The 21,136-nt window shown below is 42.8% G+C and overlaps 1 protein-coding gene across 7 annotated transcripts in view; it reads left to right on the top strand.

The window, feature by feature from the left end:
• The window catches only part of EMB1967 (Forkhead-associated (FHA) domain-containing protein), a 103,123-nt gene that overhangs the window by 47,302 nt on the left and 34,685 nt on the right, over positions 1-21,136 (top strand). For 4 of the 7 annotated variants that reach the window (XM_087694923.1, XM_087694936.1, XM_087694922.1 and 1 more), the window contains exons 2-7: positions 6,673-6,736; positions 7,748-7,881; positions 7,991-8,315; positions 8,401-9,551; positions 12,339-12,393; positions 14,198-14,346. In XM_087694923.1, the coding sequence (XP_087551049.1) occupies positions 6,673-6,736; positions 7,748-7,881; positions 7,991-8,315; positions 8,401-9,551; positions 12,339-12,393; positions 14,198-14,346 (1,878 nt within the window). The remainder of the gene's footprint in view (positions 1-6,672; positions 6,737-7,747; positions 7,882-7,990; positions 8,316-8,400; positions 9,552-12,338; positions 12,394-14,197; positions 14,347-21,136) is intronic. The other 3 variants (XM_087694954.1, XM_087694965.1, XM_087694927.1) reach the window with 2 other exon arrangements.

The following is a 21,136-nucleotide window of genomic DNA, read 5'->3' as shown; positions in this document are numbered from 1 at the left end:
TGCAATTTCTGACACAAATGTCACTGTCAAGCATAAACAACATCAAATTTGAGAAAAGCCTCAAATTTCGAGAAGTCGATTTGCACATATTTATGTTGTGTGCGTACACATGCAAACACCCAAAAGAGCAGGAAATAAGAAAGATTGAAAAATTTTTGATTTATCAAAAAAAGGGGGGAGGGGGAGGGGCCGTTGACCTGCCCGTCCCATTGGCCCGTCACGCGTGCCTCTTGTTGCTTGCGTGTTCCGCTGGCTCGTTACGCACGCCTCTTGTCACCTGCTTGTCTTGTCGGCCCCCGTCACGCGACGTGTGACGCTCGCTTTTTTTCCTGCTCGGCTGCCCGTTGGTGCCGTTGGTCTTCTACATGACTGCTTGCTAGTCTTCTGCACAACTACTCCCGCTGGTCTTCTGCACGACTGCTCGCTGGTCTTCTCCATGACCTGTGCTGCACAAGTTGTTTTTCTTTGAGTTGACCTGTGCTGGTCGTTTGCACGCGACTGGTTCTGCCTCACGTGTGGAGTGCTGTTTGTAGACTGTTGTCAATCTTGCGACCTGACACTCTTGGGAAATGCGGACATTGTAATCTGGCTATGATACCAGTTATTGAGAGCATTGCTAGCGGAAGCGTGAAGATTTGCAACAAGGGAAGTGTGCAGGTGAGTGAGAGTGAGAGTGACAGAGAGATTACGAGCTGATTTGGGTGTACCAACAATGTGTTAGTACTCGAAGGAGAAGAATAAGAGAAGGGTAAGGACTCCCTTGAAGAGGGTGTCTCCAAATGTAAACTCTTACTCAGGCCATGCAGCGAAGGTGAAGGTTGTGAAGGCTTCTTTTTTAGCTTTCTACTGTCAGTGGTGTTGCCATCCCTTGTAACTTTGGAGTGCTAGAGAGGGGGTGTCAAAGGGTGGTGGTGGCAGGGTCTCCGAGGTCCATCGAGATGTGAGTGTGGTGGACCTAGGTTTTTGTATTTCAAGCCTCATTCATAGGCAAGTGTGGCGGAATTAGATTTCTGCTTTCCACAACATCATTTAACTCGAGTAGTTTGGAATCTTGGAGGTGGTTTGACTTCCAGGTTCATGATGGGATAGTGGATAGAGAGCAATCTTTCATCTTAGAATGATTTTACATAAGGGGAATTTGATTGATTCGTACAATCAACATTCACATTAATATCTTTTTAAGGCACCTTGGTGGTGGCTTGATCATCCACTACTTGGGTATCGATGTCCTATTTGATAGTCATTGTTGTATGTACTACGACGAGATCTCTATAATTCTATACTTTGTTGTACTGATCACATATGATCTGAGAGAGGGTATTAGTAGAGTGAAAGGGTGAGTGCACAATGGAGTGCGAGATCAAGGCGTTAGTTGAAGAGCAGAGCAGAGTTGAGAGTTAGAGGGAGTGAACACAGAGATAGGTGTACCTTTACTGATGGTACACAAAGAATAAAAGAATGTATTTATATGTTACGGTACAAGGTACAATAAGGGTGTGTTCACACTCGTAAGATTGTATATACGGAGACGAAGGGACTTTACACCCAACAAACTCCCACTTAAAGGCTCGAAGTGGTACCTTTAAGCTAACCAACTCCCACTAAACGAATGCAATGCTCATGTTGAGCCTTTGCAAGACACTTAGTGAGAACATCTGTAGGGTTATCTTGGGTTTTGACCTTAGTCAGTGTGACAAGGCCATCATGCAGGACCTGTCAAATAAAGTGATACCGAACATCTATGTGTTTGGTACGTGCATGGAACATGGCATTCTTAACCAGACATACTGCACTCTGGCTATCACAACCAAGCATTGGAGTACGTGAAGAAAGACCAAAATCTTTGACGAAACAGCCAAGCCAAATAGCTTCCTTAGAAGCTTCTATGGCTGAAATATATTCAGCCTCTGTAGTACTCAGTGCCACAATTTTTTGCAATCTTGAACACCAAGAGATAGCTTCACCAGCCAAAGTAAAAACCTACACACTAGTAGATTTTCTGGTGTCAAGATCTCCTGCCATGTTTGAATCACAAAATCCCTGCAACTCTAGTGTACCTTTTCCATAGCATATACATTTTTCTTGTGTACCTTTCAAATATCTGAAGATACATTTCACTGCTTCCCAATGTGGCTTGCCAAGGTTTGACATGAATCTACTAACAACTCCCACTGCATGAACAATGTGAGGGCCAGTTGCAACCATGGCATACATCAAAGATCCACAAGTTGATGCATAAGGTATACCCTTCATGGCGCTAGCAGTTGCATCATCCTTAGGGCAATCGGCTTTGCTAAGCTTTGTATGTGGTGGTAAAGGCACACCAAGAGGTTTAGCTTTAGCCATATTAAACCTGTCAATTACTTTTTTGATGTACTTGTCTTGTGAGAGAAACAACAAATGCTGCCCTCTATCTCTTTTAATGCGATGCCCAAAATGTGTTTAGCTGCCCCCCAATCTTTCATGGAGAAGGCTGAACTCGGCTTCCTTTTAAGATCATTTAAAGTACTCTTTTGCTGTCCTACGATCAGTATGTCATCCACATATACAACCAGCATAATAAGGCTTCCATCATCAGCTTGTTTAGTGTATAAGCAGTGATTTGCATGACTGCGTTTGAATCCATGGCTAAGCATAAAGGCATCAAATTTTTTGTACCATTGTATAGGGGCTTGTTTCAGCCCATATAAGCTGCGTTTCAGCTTACAAACCATATGATCTTTTCTTGGAATAACAAATCCTTTTGGTTGCTTCATGTACAACTATTCATTTAAGTCACTATGAAGAAAAGCAGTCTTCACATCTATCTAATCCAACTCTAAATCCAAGGATGCAGTGACAACAAACAAAACACGGAGCGTAGTCATCTTCACCACTGGTGAAAAGACTTTTTGGAAGTCCATGCCTTCCTTCTGTGTATAGCCCTTAGCAACCAGCCGTGCTTTGTACTTGGGCTTCCCATCAATACATTTCACTTTGTAAACCCATTTCACATGCATAGTTATTACCCAAGTAAACTTTTCCTAGGCAACCTGCAGTGTATTTAGAAAATGACTCCAAAGAGGGGGTAACATGAAAAGAGGCAGCGCTGTCCACTATCCATGATTGTGACAGGCCATCATGAGCTGAAAGTAAGGCATCAATTATCTTCTTTTTGGTGATGTGCATATCACTTGCTGCTGCCATAATGTCTGTATCATTACATGAGGCTACAAGAAGTATCTCTTCAGTGTCAGAAAGCTCTTCAATCACCACACTAGATGCAACATTTTCTTTTGCAATTTCTTTTGAGAAGAGTTGTTATCATCTTTCTTTTGATCCTTCTTTTTCTTACCATGTTGTTTCTTTCTTTCTTGCTATTTTTTGAAGTACCGGAAATCGGGCTTTTTATGCCCTTTACGCCCACACTGATAGGATGTGACATCCTGTTGTTTTCCCTTGCTTTTGCTTTTGCTTTTCCCTTTACTAGCTGCATTACCCCTCTTTTCAGAATTGCCTCTCACATGGTAAGTTGAGCCACTGCTTTCACCACTAGACTTTCTTCTAATTTCTTCATTAAGGATTGAATCTCTTACACCATCAAAAGTCAAAGCAGGATTGTTGCTAAGTGACACAACCAAAGATTCCCAGTTGTCAGGCAAAGTCATCAATAAGAAGATAGCTTTTAATTTATCATCGAAAGCCGCCAAACCAAAGTCCTGAAACTGACTCTAAATCCCAATGAAAGCACTCAAATGCTCAGATATTAGCTTAGACTCATCCAACTTCATGTTCACAAGTTTACGCATAAGATGCACTTGATTCACAGGATTGTATTTTCATAACTGTCCTTAAGCTTTTTCATATAGCATAACCTATATCATGACGCTTGATGTCTGTAAGTATATCATCAGATAGTGCTATCTTAATGTTTGCAATGGTCTTCTTATTAAGTCTAGCCCAATCCACATCTGTCATAGTTGCAGGCTTAATTTGCGAGAGAGCATCTCCACAGTCCTTGAGAAATAAAATGCCTTGCTTCCTATCCTTCCACAAGTCAAAGATAGTGCCATCAAACCTCTTGATTTGAAAGAGGGATTTAGTGTCATTGTTGCTAGAAGCATTTGCAGCCATTTTTCAGCAATAAAGCATAAATTCAATGCTGCAATTTTGGGAGCAAAAATGAGCTGAATATTCAGCTGATTTCAGCCCAATTTTTCAGCAAATAATAGCAAGATTCAGTCCAAGTACATGTATAGCAGTATAACGAATGACTTTCAGCAGTATGACTGCAATTTCAGCATACATTAAATGCATGCATCAATGCCAAGTAACTCCCACTTCAGCAATATCACCAAAAATACATCTGCACCGATTCCAGATGTGGAAATGATCACTATGACTGCTGCAACATGAATAATCAGCAATACATCAACTCAATGGGAGCTGTCCAATATGTGTATTGCATACGTATGTGCTCGTATCATCTTCTGAGACCCAAAACACCAAGAAATATCTGTAATTTCTCCAAAATCGCACAAGCGAGAGATAAAAAATCTCTTAAATTTCTTTGCTTATAAACACAAGATTTCTTCAGCAATATTCCCAAAGTGCCTTTCACGCATTAACTTTGCCAAAATCCATTGATTTCAGCAAAGCCCCAAAATTTCACTGATCGATTTGCCTTGATTGCATTAATATATGTTCCCAAAAGTATAAAACGGGCAAAATTAGCTAAATTTCACAAATTTTGCAAAAGCCCTAAATTTATCAGGCCCAATTGTGCACCAATGTTAGCCAATCTGACTCAGCTGAACAAAATTTCACAAATACAGCAAAAGCCCCAAATTTTATGGATCCAAAGTTGAGAAATTTCACTCAAATAAGAAAATTTTCAGTAAATTTGGCGAAATCCCCAATTCAAACGTGCACAATGTTTGTAATTTCTGATGCAGATGCCTTAATTTTGCATGAGCAGTACTCAACCTAAAAAACCCCAGATTTTTGGGCATAAATATGCACAAATCTGAATTTTGTGCTTATGCACGCGAACCCTGTCAGGCCAAGGGGAAATTCAAAGAGAATTTTGAAGAGAAAAAAAACAAATTTGTGGTCCTTTGAAAAATGACGTGACGAGGTCCGTCGACCTGCCAGTCACGTCCTGTCCTTCGCCCCGTCAGTTACGCAGGTTGCAACAGTGGGTTGGCCCGTTAGTCACACAAGCTGCAGGTTGCACTCATCAGCAATCACGTGTCGCCTGTTGTTGTCCAGTCGCCCGTCGACTGTCGCACAGCTGTCGCAGGTTGCGCTTGTTCGGTAGTCACGTGTCGCTTGGTGCCATCCAGTTGCCTGTCGATTGTCGCAAAGTTGTTGAGTAGCAGTCTCGTCCAATCATGTCCAATCCTTCGCCTGCGTTGGTTGTCAGCTGCACACTCGAGTTACACTTGGCACCCTTTAGTCAGCAATCCCATCGACTGCTTGTCCCACGTCTGCCTTTGACCTCCAAAGTGTGCAGTCTAAGCTCTGATACCAGTTTGAAAGGGTGAGTGCACAATGTAGTGCGAGATCAAGGCGTTAGTTGAAGAGCAGAGCAAAGCTGAGAGTTAGAGGGAGTGAACACAGAGATAGGTGTACCGTTTGTGATGGTACACAAAGAATAAAAGAATGTATTTATATGTTAGGGTACAAGGTACAATAAGGGTGTGTTCACACCCGTAAGACTGTATGCACGGAGACGAAGGGACTTTACACCCAACATAGAGTACATGTCCCGGTGGGTGCTAGGACCCACAACGAGTGTGTATATCTTTTTTGTGACATTGCCATTTTGGATGGTTGATTGCATTTATTATGCCTATAATCTTTGGCTGATTTGTTATTTTTATGTTTTTATTTTAGGCTATTCATAGGTTTCTCGCCCCCCCCCCCCCCCGCCCCCCCCCGTGCCATTGTACTTTTCTTGAGCCTTGGTACATGTATTCTTTTTTGTGATTCTATTCTCCTTGAGTTCTTGTGTTCTTGCCATTTGTTTTTGTTTTTTGTGTTCATTGCAGTTTTTATCAGCAGTGTCTCTCTGCTTCTATCGCTCCACACATTTCTAATCGAGGAGAGTGCCGAGGATGGCCTTTCATGGCACAGTAGAGACTATGGTTGCGACTTGGGGAGCCGGTAGCTTTTGTCACATACAGCACCTTCTTTCACCTAGCCTCTCATATGGTCTGGCATTATAGCCCACCAGATTGGTTGTTCACACAATCATTGTATTTATGATGTATTTAGTTGCCCTTCAAGAGGTTCTTTGTAGTTTCTATTTTTACCTTTGGGGGTATTTTGTCCAATATGTCTTTAATAGAACTTTTTTTCTCTGAAAGATCAATAATATCAAACTAAAGATCCCTATGCATGCCACATGTGTTGTGTTTGCAAAAATGTTTTCTTTGTACTTGTATGACCTACTCCCAATTCAGTTTTTGTGACATTCCATGTCACAATAGCTCAGCTAGTCCGGTTTAGGTGATAGGATCCAGTTGATTGTAAAGGATGTTATTGTGGGGTGGATGATTTCGAGAGTTTAATTTAGTATGTCTGAAATTTACTCTTTGGTTTACTTTTTACTTAAACAAGGAAGTTAATTTTTGGAATGTCCTTTATTTTAAAAGTCCACCCTATACTTCTTTGTTACTTTCACTTTAGGGTGCATCAAAAGGTGATATTGGAGCTGGATGTGCGAGTTATCCACCAAAGGGGAATCTTGAAGGTAACTCTATTCTTGAGGTCTGAATGTAAAAAGGTAGAGAGTGATATGAAGCTAGGAGCCATCAACTGAATATTATGATAACTGATCAAGAGTTTGGTTTTTTCTTGCACATTAAAAAACTTACCTAAAAAATACACATGCAACCTCTTGCCAAGACATACAACACAAAACCTTCTTATCTTGTTTGTTTTCTCTTTACCTCTGCATCTTGTCCAGTTCTTTCCATGATGCTTTACTCAAAATGCTTCAAAGGGATCCCTTGTTCATCATTAGATACTATACTTTGATTTTTGAGAAGGTTTAAACATCTTTTTCTTGAATCTGATCTCACGAGTTTAGCCGTATATAGTGTCTAGTTTTGGTCTCTTGTGCTTTGCTCAAATGTAGAAAGGTGCCGTGGGTGCTCGATCTACTTGCTGTCTGTTTTCAGGATCCACCTTCATCTCTTGCCTTTCAGTCATCATTGTACACCAGCCGGCCATCTCCGTTACTCTCTCTAGTTGGTCACACCCCATGCAAGAGCTGGCACCTAGTTGATTCAGTGTATCGGCATCCTTTCCAGGCTGCCACCCTGCTCTTGGAGGTCATCACCAGCTTGCTGCCACTAGCCTGTCTACTCCTCTGCCTAGTTTTCTAGAGGTCCGCCCAGCTTGCTACCTACACTCCCTGCTGTCAATAGCTGCCCCCAGCCTCAAAAGACCAAAGCATTTAGTTGTTCAGTCTATTTACGTATATTCTGTTCACTTGCTCATTTTTTGTGTGAGCAAGTCTTGCATGTGGAATAGGTTACTAGTGGCATCAGTTAAAAATCCCAAATTTTGATGACTTTGGGGTTACTGTTTGGGTACAAGCATCCTTAGCCCCTCACCTTAGGAAGTTTCAGCTAATAGTCAGTGAAGAAGGTGCAGCCAGTTGATTGTGCTATTATTTGCTTGTCATTAATTCTTGAATCTGGATTATATGTGTGTAGTATTACCATAATGTTAACTTTTTGTTTGCTTTGTGCTGCAGCAACTGCTGCAAAGGTGGCTGCTGAAGTTGCTGCAGATGTTGTGACTAGTGGTGCAGTTGCTGAAGCTGGACCACCGCCTGATTTCAGCATGTGGACTGCGGAGGATGACTTGCTGTTAAAAAATGCTATGGAGGTGCTGATTCTTCTATTGATCAGTTTTAGATGAAGTATGCATCTACAATCATGAGTTAAGAATTCCAGAAATGCAGTGAGCTTAAATGTTCTCAACCTGCAAGCTTCAGGCTGGTGCTGCAGTGGAGGCACTTGCAAGAGGTGCTGTAAAGTTCTCACAGCGCTATACAGTGAGGGAGCTGAGAGAGAGATGGCGAGCTCTTCTTTACGATCCAGAAGTTTCAGAGATGGCTGCCATTCGAATGCAAAAATGTGAAATACCTGTAAACAACCAAGGGAAGTTGTCATACATGAAAAGGCTCAAAGATTCACAAGATTCCCTTAAAAAACGGAAGGCCAATAGTGTTCGAACTCATTATTACAAGATGAGGAAGCAGATTGATGCAGAATGCGTTGCTGATCATCTACTGCCGAGCCTTGAGTTGGATGCAGAAGGTATGAGTACGATCACCTACTTCTAATCCAAGATGATTTCTCAGCTCCAAGCATGTCTATGCTTCTCATGTTTATGCGTTTGAAGATGCAGACGCGGTTACTCAAATGGTTAGGCTGCTGGCTGTTGGTGGAGTTGGAGCAGTTGTTCAAGCACTTCCATGTGCTGGAAACGAGTCTCTTCATGAAGACTCCTCTTTTGTTGGTCTTATGCCACAAGAAGCCTCTCAGTTGCAAGTGTTGGAGAGTATCTCAGGGCCTGTGATAGAAATATCGAGTCAAACTGAACCAAAGATTCTAGAACCAATGAGTGACATAAAACCTGTAGAAGATGCAGCTATGAAATCTTCTCCTCATGCTCCTGCTCTTGACAAGCACCCTGAAGAGGAACCAATTGCAGGTAGTGGCATGAAGTTTCAGGGTGCGCAACTTGAAGATTCTCAACCTATTCAGGGGAAGGTTGATAGTACCACAATTCGTACTTGTGAGCCCTCAGAATCAGAACGTGTTTCCAATGAAGTAAATGAAACTGGTGCAGACGATGATTTGGCTTCTTGTAACAAGCCTTTGATACTACCTGGTCATGAGCATATGATCTGTGTACTCAACACTGAAGATACAGATATACCTTCACCTCTGCCTGGTTCTGCTTCACGCTCACCATCCTTATTTTCTTCTATGTTTTCACCATCGGACATTAGGGGTGATGAAAATGAATCAAGTATCTCTGGTGGAGGTTATGAAGGGACTGCTGGTATAAATCTCAGTGCTAATGACCTGAGGCCACTTGATCCAGACAATGCTTTAGGAGTTGCATCAGCTGTCAAGGAGGAGCCTACTTCAGATCTTTTGCAGAGTGGTAACAAACACTTACTGGATCCTCACAGCTTCAAACCTTTGGGCCATAAGGTTGTTTCGGATGTCTGTGCTCAGATCAAAGACAAAGAAGCTGTTGAAAGTGCTGGGGTTGAGTGTACGAACTCCAGATTGGTTTTGACATCACAAGGTGCTCTGGATGTAGAGTTTAATGGTGCATCTGTTGATCTGCAGACCAGGTCACAAGTGGGGGTATCATTCTCTGATAATGAACCGGCCCTTCCTTCACAGATTGGTCAACCTGAGCATCCTCTATACTTTGAAGACCAAACTGCTGATGCATTAACAGCATGCCAGGGAAACTCTGAGGAGTGCTTAGAAAGTGAAGAGGAGATGCCAAGTTTCTCTGATGTCGAATCCATGGTATCATACACTTGTGCCACCTTCTTATATTTTTTTACTTGTTGTCATGTGAGGTAACAGGTTCTCAAAGAAGATCATTAATATACTATCACATTTGAACTTGTAGTACAAAATTACAATAATCAGCAGCAAAGATCAATCGCAAGTCCTGGGTGGTAAATTTTAGATATGTGGGTCAAACTGTCAGAAGTGGATGCAGCAATGGAAGCATGAAGAAATGCTGAAATAAACTGCTGAACACAAGATAGAAGAGAGAGGAAAGAGAAAACATAAGAACACTGCAAAGGAGAACTTAGAGATGTGCTTGGGAAGAATCCATATACCAAACACGAGACAATTGCTTACAACAGTGAGTCAGTGGCTTCATGGGCAGTGGCATCGGCTCTCTCTCTCCATAGGGCATACACTGGATCTGCAAGTGATGAATAATTGAATGTGGAGGAGGAGCCTGAATAAATAGGACAAAATAGTGCCAAGAAAGTAATCAGGTTGGCCAGCATTTAATACTGGTTGGCTAGCATCAAATGCTAAAATAATCACCAACATGACAAATAAAAATGGAGTAAACAATACTAAAATGCCTAGCGCATCCTAGACTCACTCCTGAGCTGACTGTACTGCTAATAGAAACATGATTAAGGAATTAGTTGACAGAAGTGTGACCTTTGACAGTGGGTAGCATGCTTTTATGTCCACCACTTGCTGAAGAGAGAGATTGAAAAAAGAAAATGTTGTTATTCTGCATTGGAGGTTATGATGGTCTCATGAACATCTCATCATGGAAAAGAACAGGGAAACCTGAAATAATGGAAAAGAAAAGGAAAACCTGAGAAACTGGTAAAGCAAGATTCAATCCAGTGAAATAAATTAGGTCAATGGTATCTATGGTTGTGGCACGAGTTTGTCCTCTAGGATGTTCATTGACACAGCAAACAAATTCAAATTTCATTCATATGTAGGTATGGGTGTTGAATTACTTTACATTTTTAAAGTTAACTTGATTTAGACTCTCTGTAACAAAGTTATTTCTTGTAAGTTAATAAACAGCATATGAATTTTTTAAAAATTTCATAATTGAGAAGTATCTTGGAACTTGTCTTAGACTATTGCCAATTTGGGAAATAGCTGCAGACAGACTTGTACAGTGCCAACTTCCAAGGTAACTAGGCAAGCGACAGACACTTGCTAGAGACTTGCTTAGCTTGTTGAAAATTCAAATATGATCTTGGCTGATGACTCTGGATTTAGGGCACCTGAAGGTTATGCCATTATTTACATATCTAGTTAGCAGCCACATTTCATGCCATAGGACATGGAAGTCCACATAAGCCCTCTTCATTCATGCACCTTTAGATCACATGGTATGCTCAATGAGATTATCTCAAATGAAGATGTCAAACTTACAAGTTTTTGGCATGGCTTATTTGAAACTTTGAAAATTACTTGGGATTTTTAGCCTCTTTTCATCCTCATACTAGACCCAATGGAAATATGATTCTAATTCTTGGTAGTCAATCAGCTAGAGTAGGCATTTCCTTATTGAGGCTGAGATCATAATTGCTAGGAGTTTTGGAAACAGGGAGATGAAGACATATAATATAAATATATATCAATATACACGCATGTGTGTATGTGCCTAGTTGTAGGACATTGTATAAGCTGCTACTTTAGCCTTGACATAATTATATACATACATTGCTAAACATACACATTACACTCACTATTTAGTAAGGTTGCTAGCAAGAGTTAAGAGTGAGTACTACCTCATAGTTAGTAGTTATGCAAATCTTTGTGCGACTCTGTGCATCCTCTGATACAAGATGGCTTTGATAAAGAGAAACAAGCATGCAAATGCATGCAATAAAACTAGAATTCAAAGGCTAGATATGGAAGCAAAGGGAAACACATTGCCTAGTGGCTGAAAACGGAAACATGGGTTGGCAAAGTGCAAGCCCAGTGCGTGCAACTTTTTTTCTTTTTTTTGCGGAAAACCTTTTTTCAAAAACACGACCTCAAAATGGGTTTCAGAGTTTCTGACATGTTTTCATTTCAGGCAACTATGACTGAGATGCACGGCATGATTTTCATCAGAGGTTCGGCTACATGCAAGGCTAGATTGGAGGCCCAACCCATCCCTCAAGTAGTAGAGGTTGGGCTACATGCAAGGGTAGATTGGGAGGCCCTGCCCATCCCTCTAAGTGTATTAGAGTTATTGATGTCCCAATCAGAGGACTATGAACTCATTGGGAGCGTTGCGGGATAGCAGATCTGTAGGGCCACTACTAGCTCGTCTTCAACAAGGAGAACCCTTCGGTATATGCCACCTTTGCAAAGCTCTGCTCCTCCACCATTTATTCCCTTTGCTGGCATCCAGAGCAGCTTCAAGGGGACTCTTGTCATAGACAGGAGCTTTAGAAAAATTTCTTCATTATTTTGGGGCCACCATGTTATGGAATGGCCACCCCCTGATGGTGCTATACGATCACCTAGCTTCTTTCCCTAGACCACCTAGCTGATGTAGACTTTTAACTCTACCTATGCTGCAGAACTCATCTTCCTCTTTGATGTTTCTGAGCAATATAATGAGCCACATCTTATTTCGCAAAACCAAAATGGTATGAGCTAAAGAAGTTGTCAATATGCTTTGTAGTGTATGATAAAGTGATCAAAATGTCTTGTTTCTCCCAATATTCTATGCCACAGTGTGCAGTACTGAATGGATGAGTGTTATTTGCCTGGTGAAAAACATCTTCAAGAAATTTAGGCTTTTGCAATGTAAAATTGCAGATATTAGATATGGATTTGGACCCAACATTTGACGAAGATGCATCTGCAAGAGCAGGTTGGTCTAGTTAGATCATTGAGTATGTCCTTTCAGTCTTGACTTTACCTTTTGAGTTTCTTGTCTAGATGCTTTTCGTAATGCTTCTGACTTCTAAATTTTCATAATCATTGTACTTTTCTAGACCGGTTCATTTGTCAAGCTAGTGTGTTTTCTTGGTCTTCTAGATAGTATTGCAGAATTAGTTAACATCTGGTCCCAATCGGTTGTACACCAACAATTTATAAAGTGTGAAAGAAAGATGTTTTAGCATGAAAGTAGGGCAATGATATGGTATTTTAGCTTTTAACCAGAAGAAAACTGTGTGAAATGTTCATTTCTTGTGTTTTTTTTGGGTTTTTATGTGTTTTTTTAAGAGGGGAGGGGGGGGGGGAGAACCCTACTAAAAAAAAAGAGCACCTAACACTATGTAGGTCCTAGATACATAGCAATGGCTAACAAAATGAATCTATTTTGATGATTGTGTGGACATGTTCAGGCCAATGATAATAAGCTCAAAGCTTTTGGAAAGTTTCAGTCTTTTCATTGGGAAGGGGTCCCACAAGAATGAATAATGCTGTTCTCTGCTCAAGGCTTGGTGATAAAGTATCTCAAATGCACTTACAATTTAAAGAAATATTTGGTTTCATGCCACAAAGGTTCACTGCTCTATTTTACTGTTTTTAAACCAAGAATATATGGGCTGCCCATAAGAATGCAATTACCATAGTGGGCACTTTGGTATTTTGGTAGCCTAGTCAACATCAGTGTAAGGGATTTAAACTTCATTGCCATAATGGATAAAAAAGATGATAGTGGGTGGTTTTCAAACACACACTGATAGCCTGCCATCGCTTGCTCCCTAGTTTGCGAACTTAATATTGGGCATGATACGGACATGCATTAAAGCCCCTGACCATGGATGGTAATGCGAAGATACCTGGAGATGACCAAGCCCCATCCCTAGTAATACAATCTTATGATTGGCCAGTCAGTTACCTACATGTAGGTGCCATTGGAGCCCTTTACGGCTCTGTTCACTACGTGAACGAGGATGATTGAGGTCATCTTGACTCAGCAGAGGTACAATGGAAAACCATGATAGAATGGAATGTGCAAAGTGGATCTATTGAAACTACCTATATTACAGTGATGAAACTAGCACGTTTGTAGCAACAAACTTGCAGCCACAACATGGAGCTTTCAAGTGGTGATTGCAAATATATTGCAACAGAGAAAATTATGATAATGTTGGCTATAATCAAATTATTTCACTAAAATATTAACGCAAGGATGCAAACATGTTTTTCAGTCTTGGAGGGTTGGATATAGTTTTATGGAACTTGGTACTGAAGTGGTTGAATCCACTTTGATGGGACTGAAAGGAGAAAGCACAGCTTTCTAGAAGTAAGAAATCTAATGGTCTGTGAAGGCATGATCCTGTAACACTACCTGTAGGTGTACAGAGCATCTTATAAACACTGTAAAGTAGATGTATCGTGAATTGATGTAATTCGTGTTTGTGAGTGAAGCCTAGCAATGTACAAGAACAGGTTGACTGGTTTGTTTTTCACACATATATTTGTGAGGTACAAAGTGGCTTTATCAAGAAGTGAGGCTATCTATCTCTGTGTGAGAAGCCCATAGCAATGCACAAAGGTTTGTTTACCATGTGTGTGTGCACGCATGCTAGGTGTCAATCTATCAGGCGCAATTGACAAAATTTTTGCACATGTGATATCATTGCACTTAATAATATATACATACCCTAAATTGGATATACATTGACATTGATAATTTGCTCATATTTGGCTTTTGATTGCAGAATCCCGGCGCTTGTACAAAAAATTTCGGAAAACCTTAATGAGGTTGGAACAAGGCGCAAGTGCTGCATTTGAAAGGGCATTGACTCGTCAAGGAGCCATTGCAATGTTATATGGACGTCATTCAAAACATTATATTAAAAAAAATGAGGTAAAATTTCCTTCAAATAGAACTTAGGCATTTAGCAAGTTGATTATCATCAATATGTTAGCCAGTCATGCCAGTTGTCAGAGTCCAGACTACTATATGCAATGATATTTTTTCTTTTAGAAAGGAAAGTGTCATCTCATAAGATCTTAGATCTCAAAAATGTCATGGTGGCTGTGTTAGCAAGGCCTATCTCAGAGGAGTATATATGCACAGCAACTGGTAAGTGGTATATGGTCACACATGGGCCTTCTTTTCAAGGGGGAACAAACTCACTGACCATCCCGTAGAGCAGGAATGCATCACATCCCTGCTACTGATTTGATCTGGCATGCTGCATTCCCTCACTCCCGGTTTAGAGTATGGATAAGGTCTAGGTGGATAGTAGCCTAACCATCAAAGGTGTAACATGACTTTCTGGGTCTGCTTATTTTGGATGGAGAACTCACTACACACTGCAATGTCTGTGCCTGCTGGATACAGTCTGGCCTTTGCCATTTCAGACAGCCCTTGGTGGGTCTGCCTCTGCTCTTGCCTAGCCTGGCTGTCCTCTCCTGTTTCTGCCTGCCCCTCCATCAAACCCTCTAAGCCCAGCTTGCTTGCTTCCCTGTGCAGCACACCTTGTCTCCTTGTCTGCCGTCTGCTCTTCTTTCCTGCTCATTTTAAGCCCCTCTGTCCTGCTTGCTGTGCTTCTCTCTACTGCAAACTTTCTGCTCCTTCCTCCTGCCTGCCAGTTCAGCCTGATCCTCCCCGCCTCCTCTCTTTTCTGCTTCTCCCCTGCTGCTCCTTGCTGACAATTGTCTGTCACTTCTTTTCCCCTCAGGAAAATGTAAAAAGAAAGAAATCAAAGAGAAAGAACGCCCTCTTTGTCCCTTCATCATCTCTCCTCTATCAAACCACATCCCCCCCTCTCTTTTGTCATCCCTTGCCTTAGCAGCCCTTAAGCCACTTCAGCCTTTCTTCTCCCTCTTTAGAACTGTTTCCCCCCACCCTACACTTTCTTATCAGTATGGAACCAGTAGGAGTTTTTTTCTTTTTGGAGGGGGGGTGAGAAAGACAGAAAGCTCTATTAATGTCCTTTGGAGGCCAAAATTGACCCATAGGACAGATTGAAAGATTCATTACATTCTATTTCGGGTATCAATACCATGAAGGCACATAAAAAGAAGCCAATCTAGGGTTTGCATAAGCTCAAGGCATGTCAGAAGATGATGTACCAGCGAGAAAGTAGGTTTTGTGGGGAGGAACACGGAGTGAACTCGGCAAACATGGAGAAGAGAAGAGAGGAGAGATGAAACTCTGATTAATGGAATGATGAAGATCTGAATCATGGAGTGAATGTGATACAGGGGACCAAGGGTGCTATAGCATAAGGAAGATGATGAAGATAGCCACGAACCATGAACCACAATGTTTTCCTAAAGGTGTGTGAGGGTAGTGGAGAGGCTGGAGAGAAGAGGTGACGGACTGAATGAATCAGCCGTGAAGAATGAGTGAGAATGTGGCCTATAAATAGGCACAATTAGTCTAGGATGGTGCCCTTTAAAGGCTGCAAAACCTAAACGCAAAATAGAAATGCAAACTGCGGGTGAAGGGTTTTTGAACACCCTGTTTTAGGCCCAAAAAGGGGAACAAGAGAAGAGTGAGGTGGAGATGCAATGCTACATGCTGAAGAATGCTCATGCAGCAAGTGCCACTTGGACAGTGTCCCTCGTGGGAAAATTGTTCACTTGCCCAAGCACCCTAGTACAAAGATGATGAAAATATACAAAGCGTAGGAGGAATGTTGGACTTTGTGTGGTGCTGAGAACCATAAGGATATGCCCGTACTCGATCTCAAGAGTTGGCTCCATACTGAACAAGTGATCAAGGCAAGAAGAATAAAAGGAAGAAGATATAGAGGATCCCTAAGATCCAAGATTTCCACCTGAAAGGGAACTTGCAATAAAGAACAATAGACAGAGTGAAGCGGAGAACCCGAAACTCAACCTTGGGAGAGAAGCCAATAGCTCCGTGCATCCATGCTTGAAGGAATACGAAGGCCTCGTCACCAAGTTGCGGCTGAACCTGCGAGGTCCTGATCTAGGTAGTACCCGAAGCTTCTGGGCATCGGTAGAAGAGATGACTAGTCGAAGATAGCTAGCCCAAGAAAGTAGAGGATGGGTGAAGAACTTCATGTGGAGTAGGCTTCCTCTTTGACGTGGGAGGTGGAGGGGCCACCGTTGAAGTTAAAGAAGAAGTAGATGTCCCCTCTGAGGGCAAAGAAATAACATCCCCTTTGAATTTCGCTTTGAAGAAGATAGGGAATTCAAAAACTCATGGATCACGGACTACGAAAGATTTGATGATGAATGAAGTGCCGTCGGTCATGCCGAAGAAGGTATGTGAGGTGCCGAAGAAATCCCAGAGGTGGTCTCTCAAACATGAGTAGTTGAGTGTGGGGAAGGGTGGTGCTCAGAATGAGCAAGAAGTGGGCAACAATTGCTGTCTCTCAGTGGAGCGGATTGGGTAGTCAAAGAAGAGGAAGGAGTCGCAACCACTGTGTCTCGAAGGAGCGGACTGACGAGGAGACAGTATCAAACAATCACTGTCTCTCGATGGAGTGGACTGCAGATCCGTAGGTCATGGTAGCCATTGTATTCGAAAATAGGTGGGAGAAGACTGCCGTTGGCATTGCAACTATCTTCAAGAGGTCGTAGCGCCAATCGATCCTGCATGTGCATGAAAGGACTTAGTGTTAGTGCGCATTAGATGTGTCTTTTTGCGTTGAGCCTAGTATTCTGATAGTCGATGCAGAATGATCTCTGTGGCCCAGAAAGGAGAGGTGGCACAAGGGGTGCCTTATAGAAGACGCATATACTTCGGGGGGGTGGGGAGCAAAGGTCGAAGTCGGCAAGCATCGGTGGTGTGTTCGGTGATACCACAGTAGGAGCACCGAGTAGTGTGGTCATTTGTTGGTAAAGAAGCCATGGATACTAGTGTGCCTTATTGAAGAAGGAAGAGGTCAGCCACCATGAACCACGAACCGCAATGTCCGCCGCCTGAAGGGGTGTGAGGGCAGTGTGAAGCATGAATCGCAATGTCCGCTTCAAGGGATGGGAGGGCAGTGGAAGGCCTGGAAGTGAGCTGCCAGTGGGAGGAGAATGCGACAAGCAGTAAGAGGTTGCAACCAGTAGAAAAACGCAGATGAGGAGAGAGAAAGCTTAAAAACGCAGGTGAGGAGAGAGAAAGACTAAAGACACAGGCTCTAGGAGAGAGAAAACAACAAAAACGTAGGAAAAACCAGCAGTAGCAGTTAGCATGCTAAAATCAGCTTCGAATAGTGTGTGATAGGCTTGAAATAGGTGCCAGACTGTTGTAGACAGCAATGGCTAGCTTGGATCACGATGTTGTCGGTGTAGGGGGTGTGGGCAGCAAGCTAAAATACTTGAAATTTGCAAAAACGAGATTGTTTTTGAATGGAGAGTGATCAGTAATAATCGCTTTGCTGTAAACGGCTGCAAACTATGGGTGGAAGGTTGGAAACAAGTGCTAGACTGTCGATGACAGCAAGGGATAGTTGAGACTGCGATGTCCTTCGCGAAAGGGGTGTGGGCAGCAAATTGAAAACACCTGAAACCTGCAAAAACGAGATTTTGATGCAGTGGAAGAAGAAAAGAAGTGGATGTCGAACTTGCCACCGGTCTTTGCCTTCACTGGAGTAGAGGATCTTTGCCGCTATTTGAGTAGATCCAACTCAGATACCATGTCAGAGGATGACGTACCAGCAAGACAGTAGGGTTTGCGGGGAGGAACATGGAGTGAACGAGGCAAACATGTAGAAAAGAAGAGAGGAGAGAAGAAACTCTGATGAATGGAATGATGAAGATTTGAATCATGTAGTGAATGTGATACAAAGGACCAAGGGTGCCGTAGCACAAGAAAGATGATGAAGACAGCCACGAACCACGAACCGCAATGTCCTCCTGAAGGGGTGTGAAGGTAGTGGAGAGGTTGGAGAGAAGAGGTGACGGACTGAATGAATCAGCCGTGAAGAATGAGTGAGCAAGTGGCCTATAAATATGCACAATCAGTCTAGGATGGTGCCCCTTTTGGGGCTGCAAACCGTGAAGGCAAAACGTAGAAACACAAACTGTGGGTGAAGGGTTTCTGAACACCCCCTTTTAGACCCAAAAAGGGGAATAAGAGAAGAGTGAGGTGGAGATGCAATGCTACATGTTGAAGAATGTGATGAAAACATGCAATGCGTAGGAGGAATGCCGGACTTTGCGTGTTGTTGAGAACCATAAGGATATGGCCATACTCGATCTCAAGAGTTGGCTCCATGCTGACCAAGTGATCAAGGCAAGAAGAAAAAGAGAAAGAAGATGTAGAGGATCCCTAAGATCCAAGATTTCCACCTGGAAGGGAACTTGTACTATGTAGTAAAGAACAGTAGATAGAGTGAATTGGAGAACCTGAAACTCAACCTCAGGAGAGAAGCCATTAGCTCTGTTAATCCATGCTAGAAGGATACAAAGGCCTTGTCACCAAGTTGCGGTTGAACCTTCGAGGTCCTGATCTAGGTGGTACCTGAAGATCCTGGGTATTAGTAGAAGAGATGACTCGTCGAAGACAGCTAGCCCAAGAAAGTAGAGGATGGGTGAAGAACTTCATGTGGAGTAGGTTCCCCCTTTGACGTGGGAGATGGAAGGGCCTCCGTTGAAGTCGAAGAAGAAATAGATGCCCTCTCTAAGGGCAAATAAATAACATTCCCCTTTGGAGTAGATAGGGAATTGAAAAACTCATCAATCACAAACTCCGAAATGTTTGATGATGAAGGAAGTGAGGCGGGTCGTGTCGAAGAAGGTTCTTGGGGTGCTGAAAGACTTCCAAAGGTGGCCTCTCAAACCTAAGTAGTTGAGTGTGGGGAAGGGTTGGGCTCAGAATGAGTAAGAGGTGGGCAATAGTCGTTGTCTCTTAGTGGAGCAGATTGGGTAGCTAAAGAAGAGGAAGGAGTCGAGCAGCCATTGTCTCTCAAAGGAGCGGATTGACGAGGAGATGATATCAAACAATCACTGTCGCTTGATGGAGAGGACTACAGATCGGTAGGTTGTGGTAGCCACTGTACCCGAAATAGGTGTGAGAAGACTGCCACTGGCATTGTGACGATCTCCATGAGGTCGTATTGCCAATCGATCATCCACGTGCTCGAAAGGACCTAGTGCGCATTGGATGTGTCTTATTGCCTTGAGCATAGTACTCTGATAGTCGATGCAAAACAATCTTTGTTGCCTAGAAAGGAGAGGTGGCACAAGGAGTGCTTGGTGGAAGACGCATATACTCCGGGCGAGGGGGGGGGGGGGGGGAGCAAAGGTTAAAGTCGGCAAGCATTGGTGGTATGTCCGGTGATGGCACAGTAGGAGCACCGAGTAGTTTGGTCATTTGTTGGTAAAGAAGCCATGGATACCAGTGTGCCTTGTTGAAGAAGGAAGAGGTAAGCGACTATGAAGTATGACCGCAATGTTTGCCTCAAGGGGTGTGACGGAAGTGTGAAGTACGACTGCAATGTCTGCCTCAAGGGGTGGGAGTGAGCTGCCAGTGGGAGGAGGATGTGACCAACACTAAGAGGTTGCAACCAGTAGAAAAACGCACGCGAGGAGAGAGAAAAACTAAAAACGCAGGCTGCAGGAGAGAGAAAACAACAAAAACGTAGGAAAAACCAGCAGTAGCAATCAACATGCTAAAATCGGCTCTGAATAGTGTGTGATAGGCTTGAAACAGGTGCCAAACTGTTGTAGACAGCAATGGCCAGCTTGGACCGCGATGTTGTCGGCGTCGGGGTGTGGGCAGTAAGCTGAAATATCAAAAATGTACAAAAACGAGATTTTTTTTTTGAATGGAGAGCGATCAGCAATAGTTGCTTTGTGCAAACTGCGGGTGGAAGTCTAGAAACAAGTACTAGATTGTAGATGATAGCAAGGGACGGCTGAGACTGCGATGTCCTCCGCGAAAGGGGTGTGGGCAGCAAGTTGAAGACACCAGAAACTTGCAAAAATGAGATGTTGATGTAGCGGAAAAAGAAGAGGAGTGGATGCTGAACCTATCACTGGTCTTTGCCTTCATTGGAGTGGAGGATTTTTGCCGCTGTTTGAGCAGATTGAGCTCTAATACCATGTCAGAAGACGACATACCAGTGAGACAATATGGTTGGTAGGGAGGAACACGGAGTGAACTCGACAAACATGGAGAAGAGAAGAGAGGAGAGAAGAAACTCTAATGAATGGAATAATGAAGATCTGAATCATGGAGTGAATGTGATACAAGGGACCAAGGGTGTTGTAGCACAAGGAAGATGATGAAGACAACCACGAACCACGAACCACAATGTCCTCCTGAAGGGGTGTGAGGGTAGTGGAGAGGCCGGAGAGGAGGTGACAGACTGAATAAATCAGCTGTGAAGAATGAGTGAGAGAGTGGCCTATAAATAGGCACAGTCAGTCTAGGATGGTGCCCCTTTTTGGGGCTGCAAATCCTAAACGCAAAAACGCAAACTGTGGGTGAAGGGTTGCTCGACAAGGCCAACTTCTAGGTCCCAAAGACCCTGAGATTCAGGCACTTGTTGTATGAAATTTGTTCAAGTAGTTAAAATTAGTCTTATCCATGAAGGCATTCTTGGCCGTTGCAACAGGAGTGGTAGTGTTAGAAGTTGGATAAGGTTTGTAATGGGAGTAGGGTGGATAGGGTGGGGGAGTGGAGTATACTTGGAAATGAATCCTATAGAGTGTCCACCATGCATGTAGAAAGTGTGGAT

Source organism: Lygodium microphyllum, chromosome 2 (genome assembly GCF_053477565.2).
Source record: "Lygodium microphyllum isolate KBCC chromosome 2, Lygodium_microphyllum_v1.1.10, whole genome shotgun sequence".
NCBI classification, from domain to species: Eukaryota; Viridiplantae; Streptophyta; class Polypodiopsida; order Schizaeales; family Lygodiaceae; genus Lygodium; species Lygodium microphyllum.
Note: the sequence above shows the minus strand (reverse complement) of the source record. Positions and strands in the feature narration are given on the sequence as shown.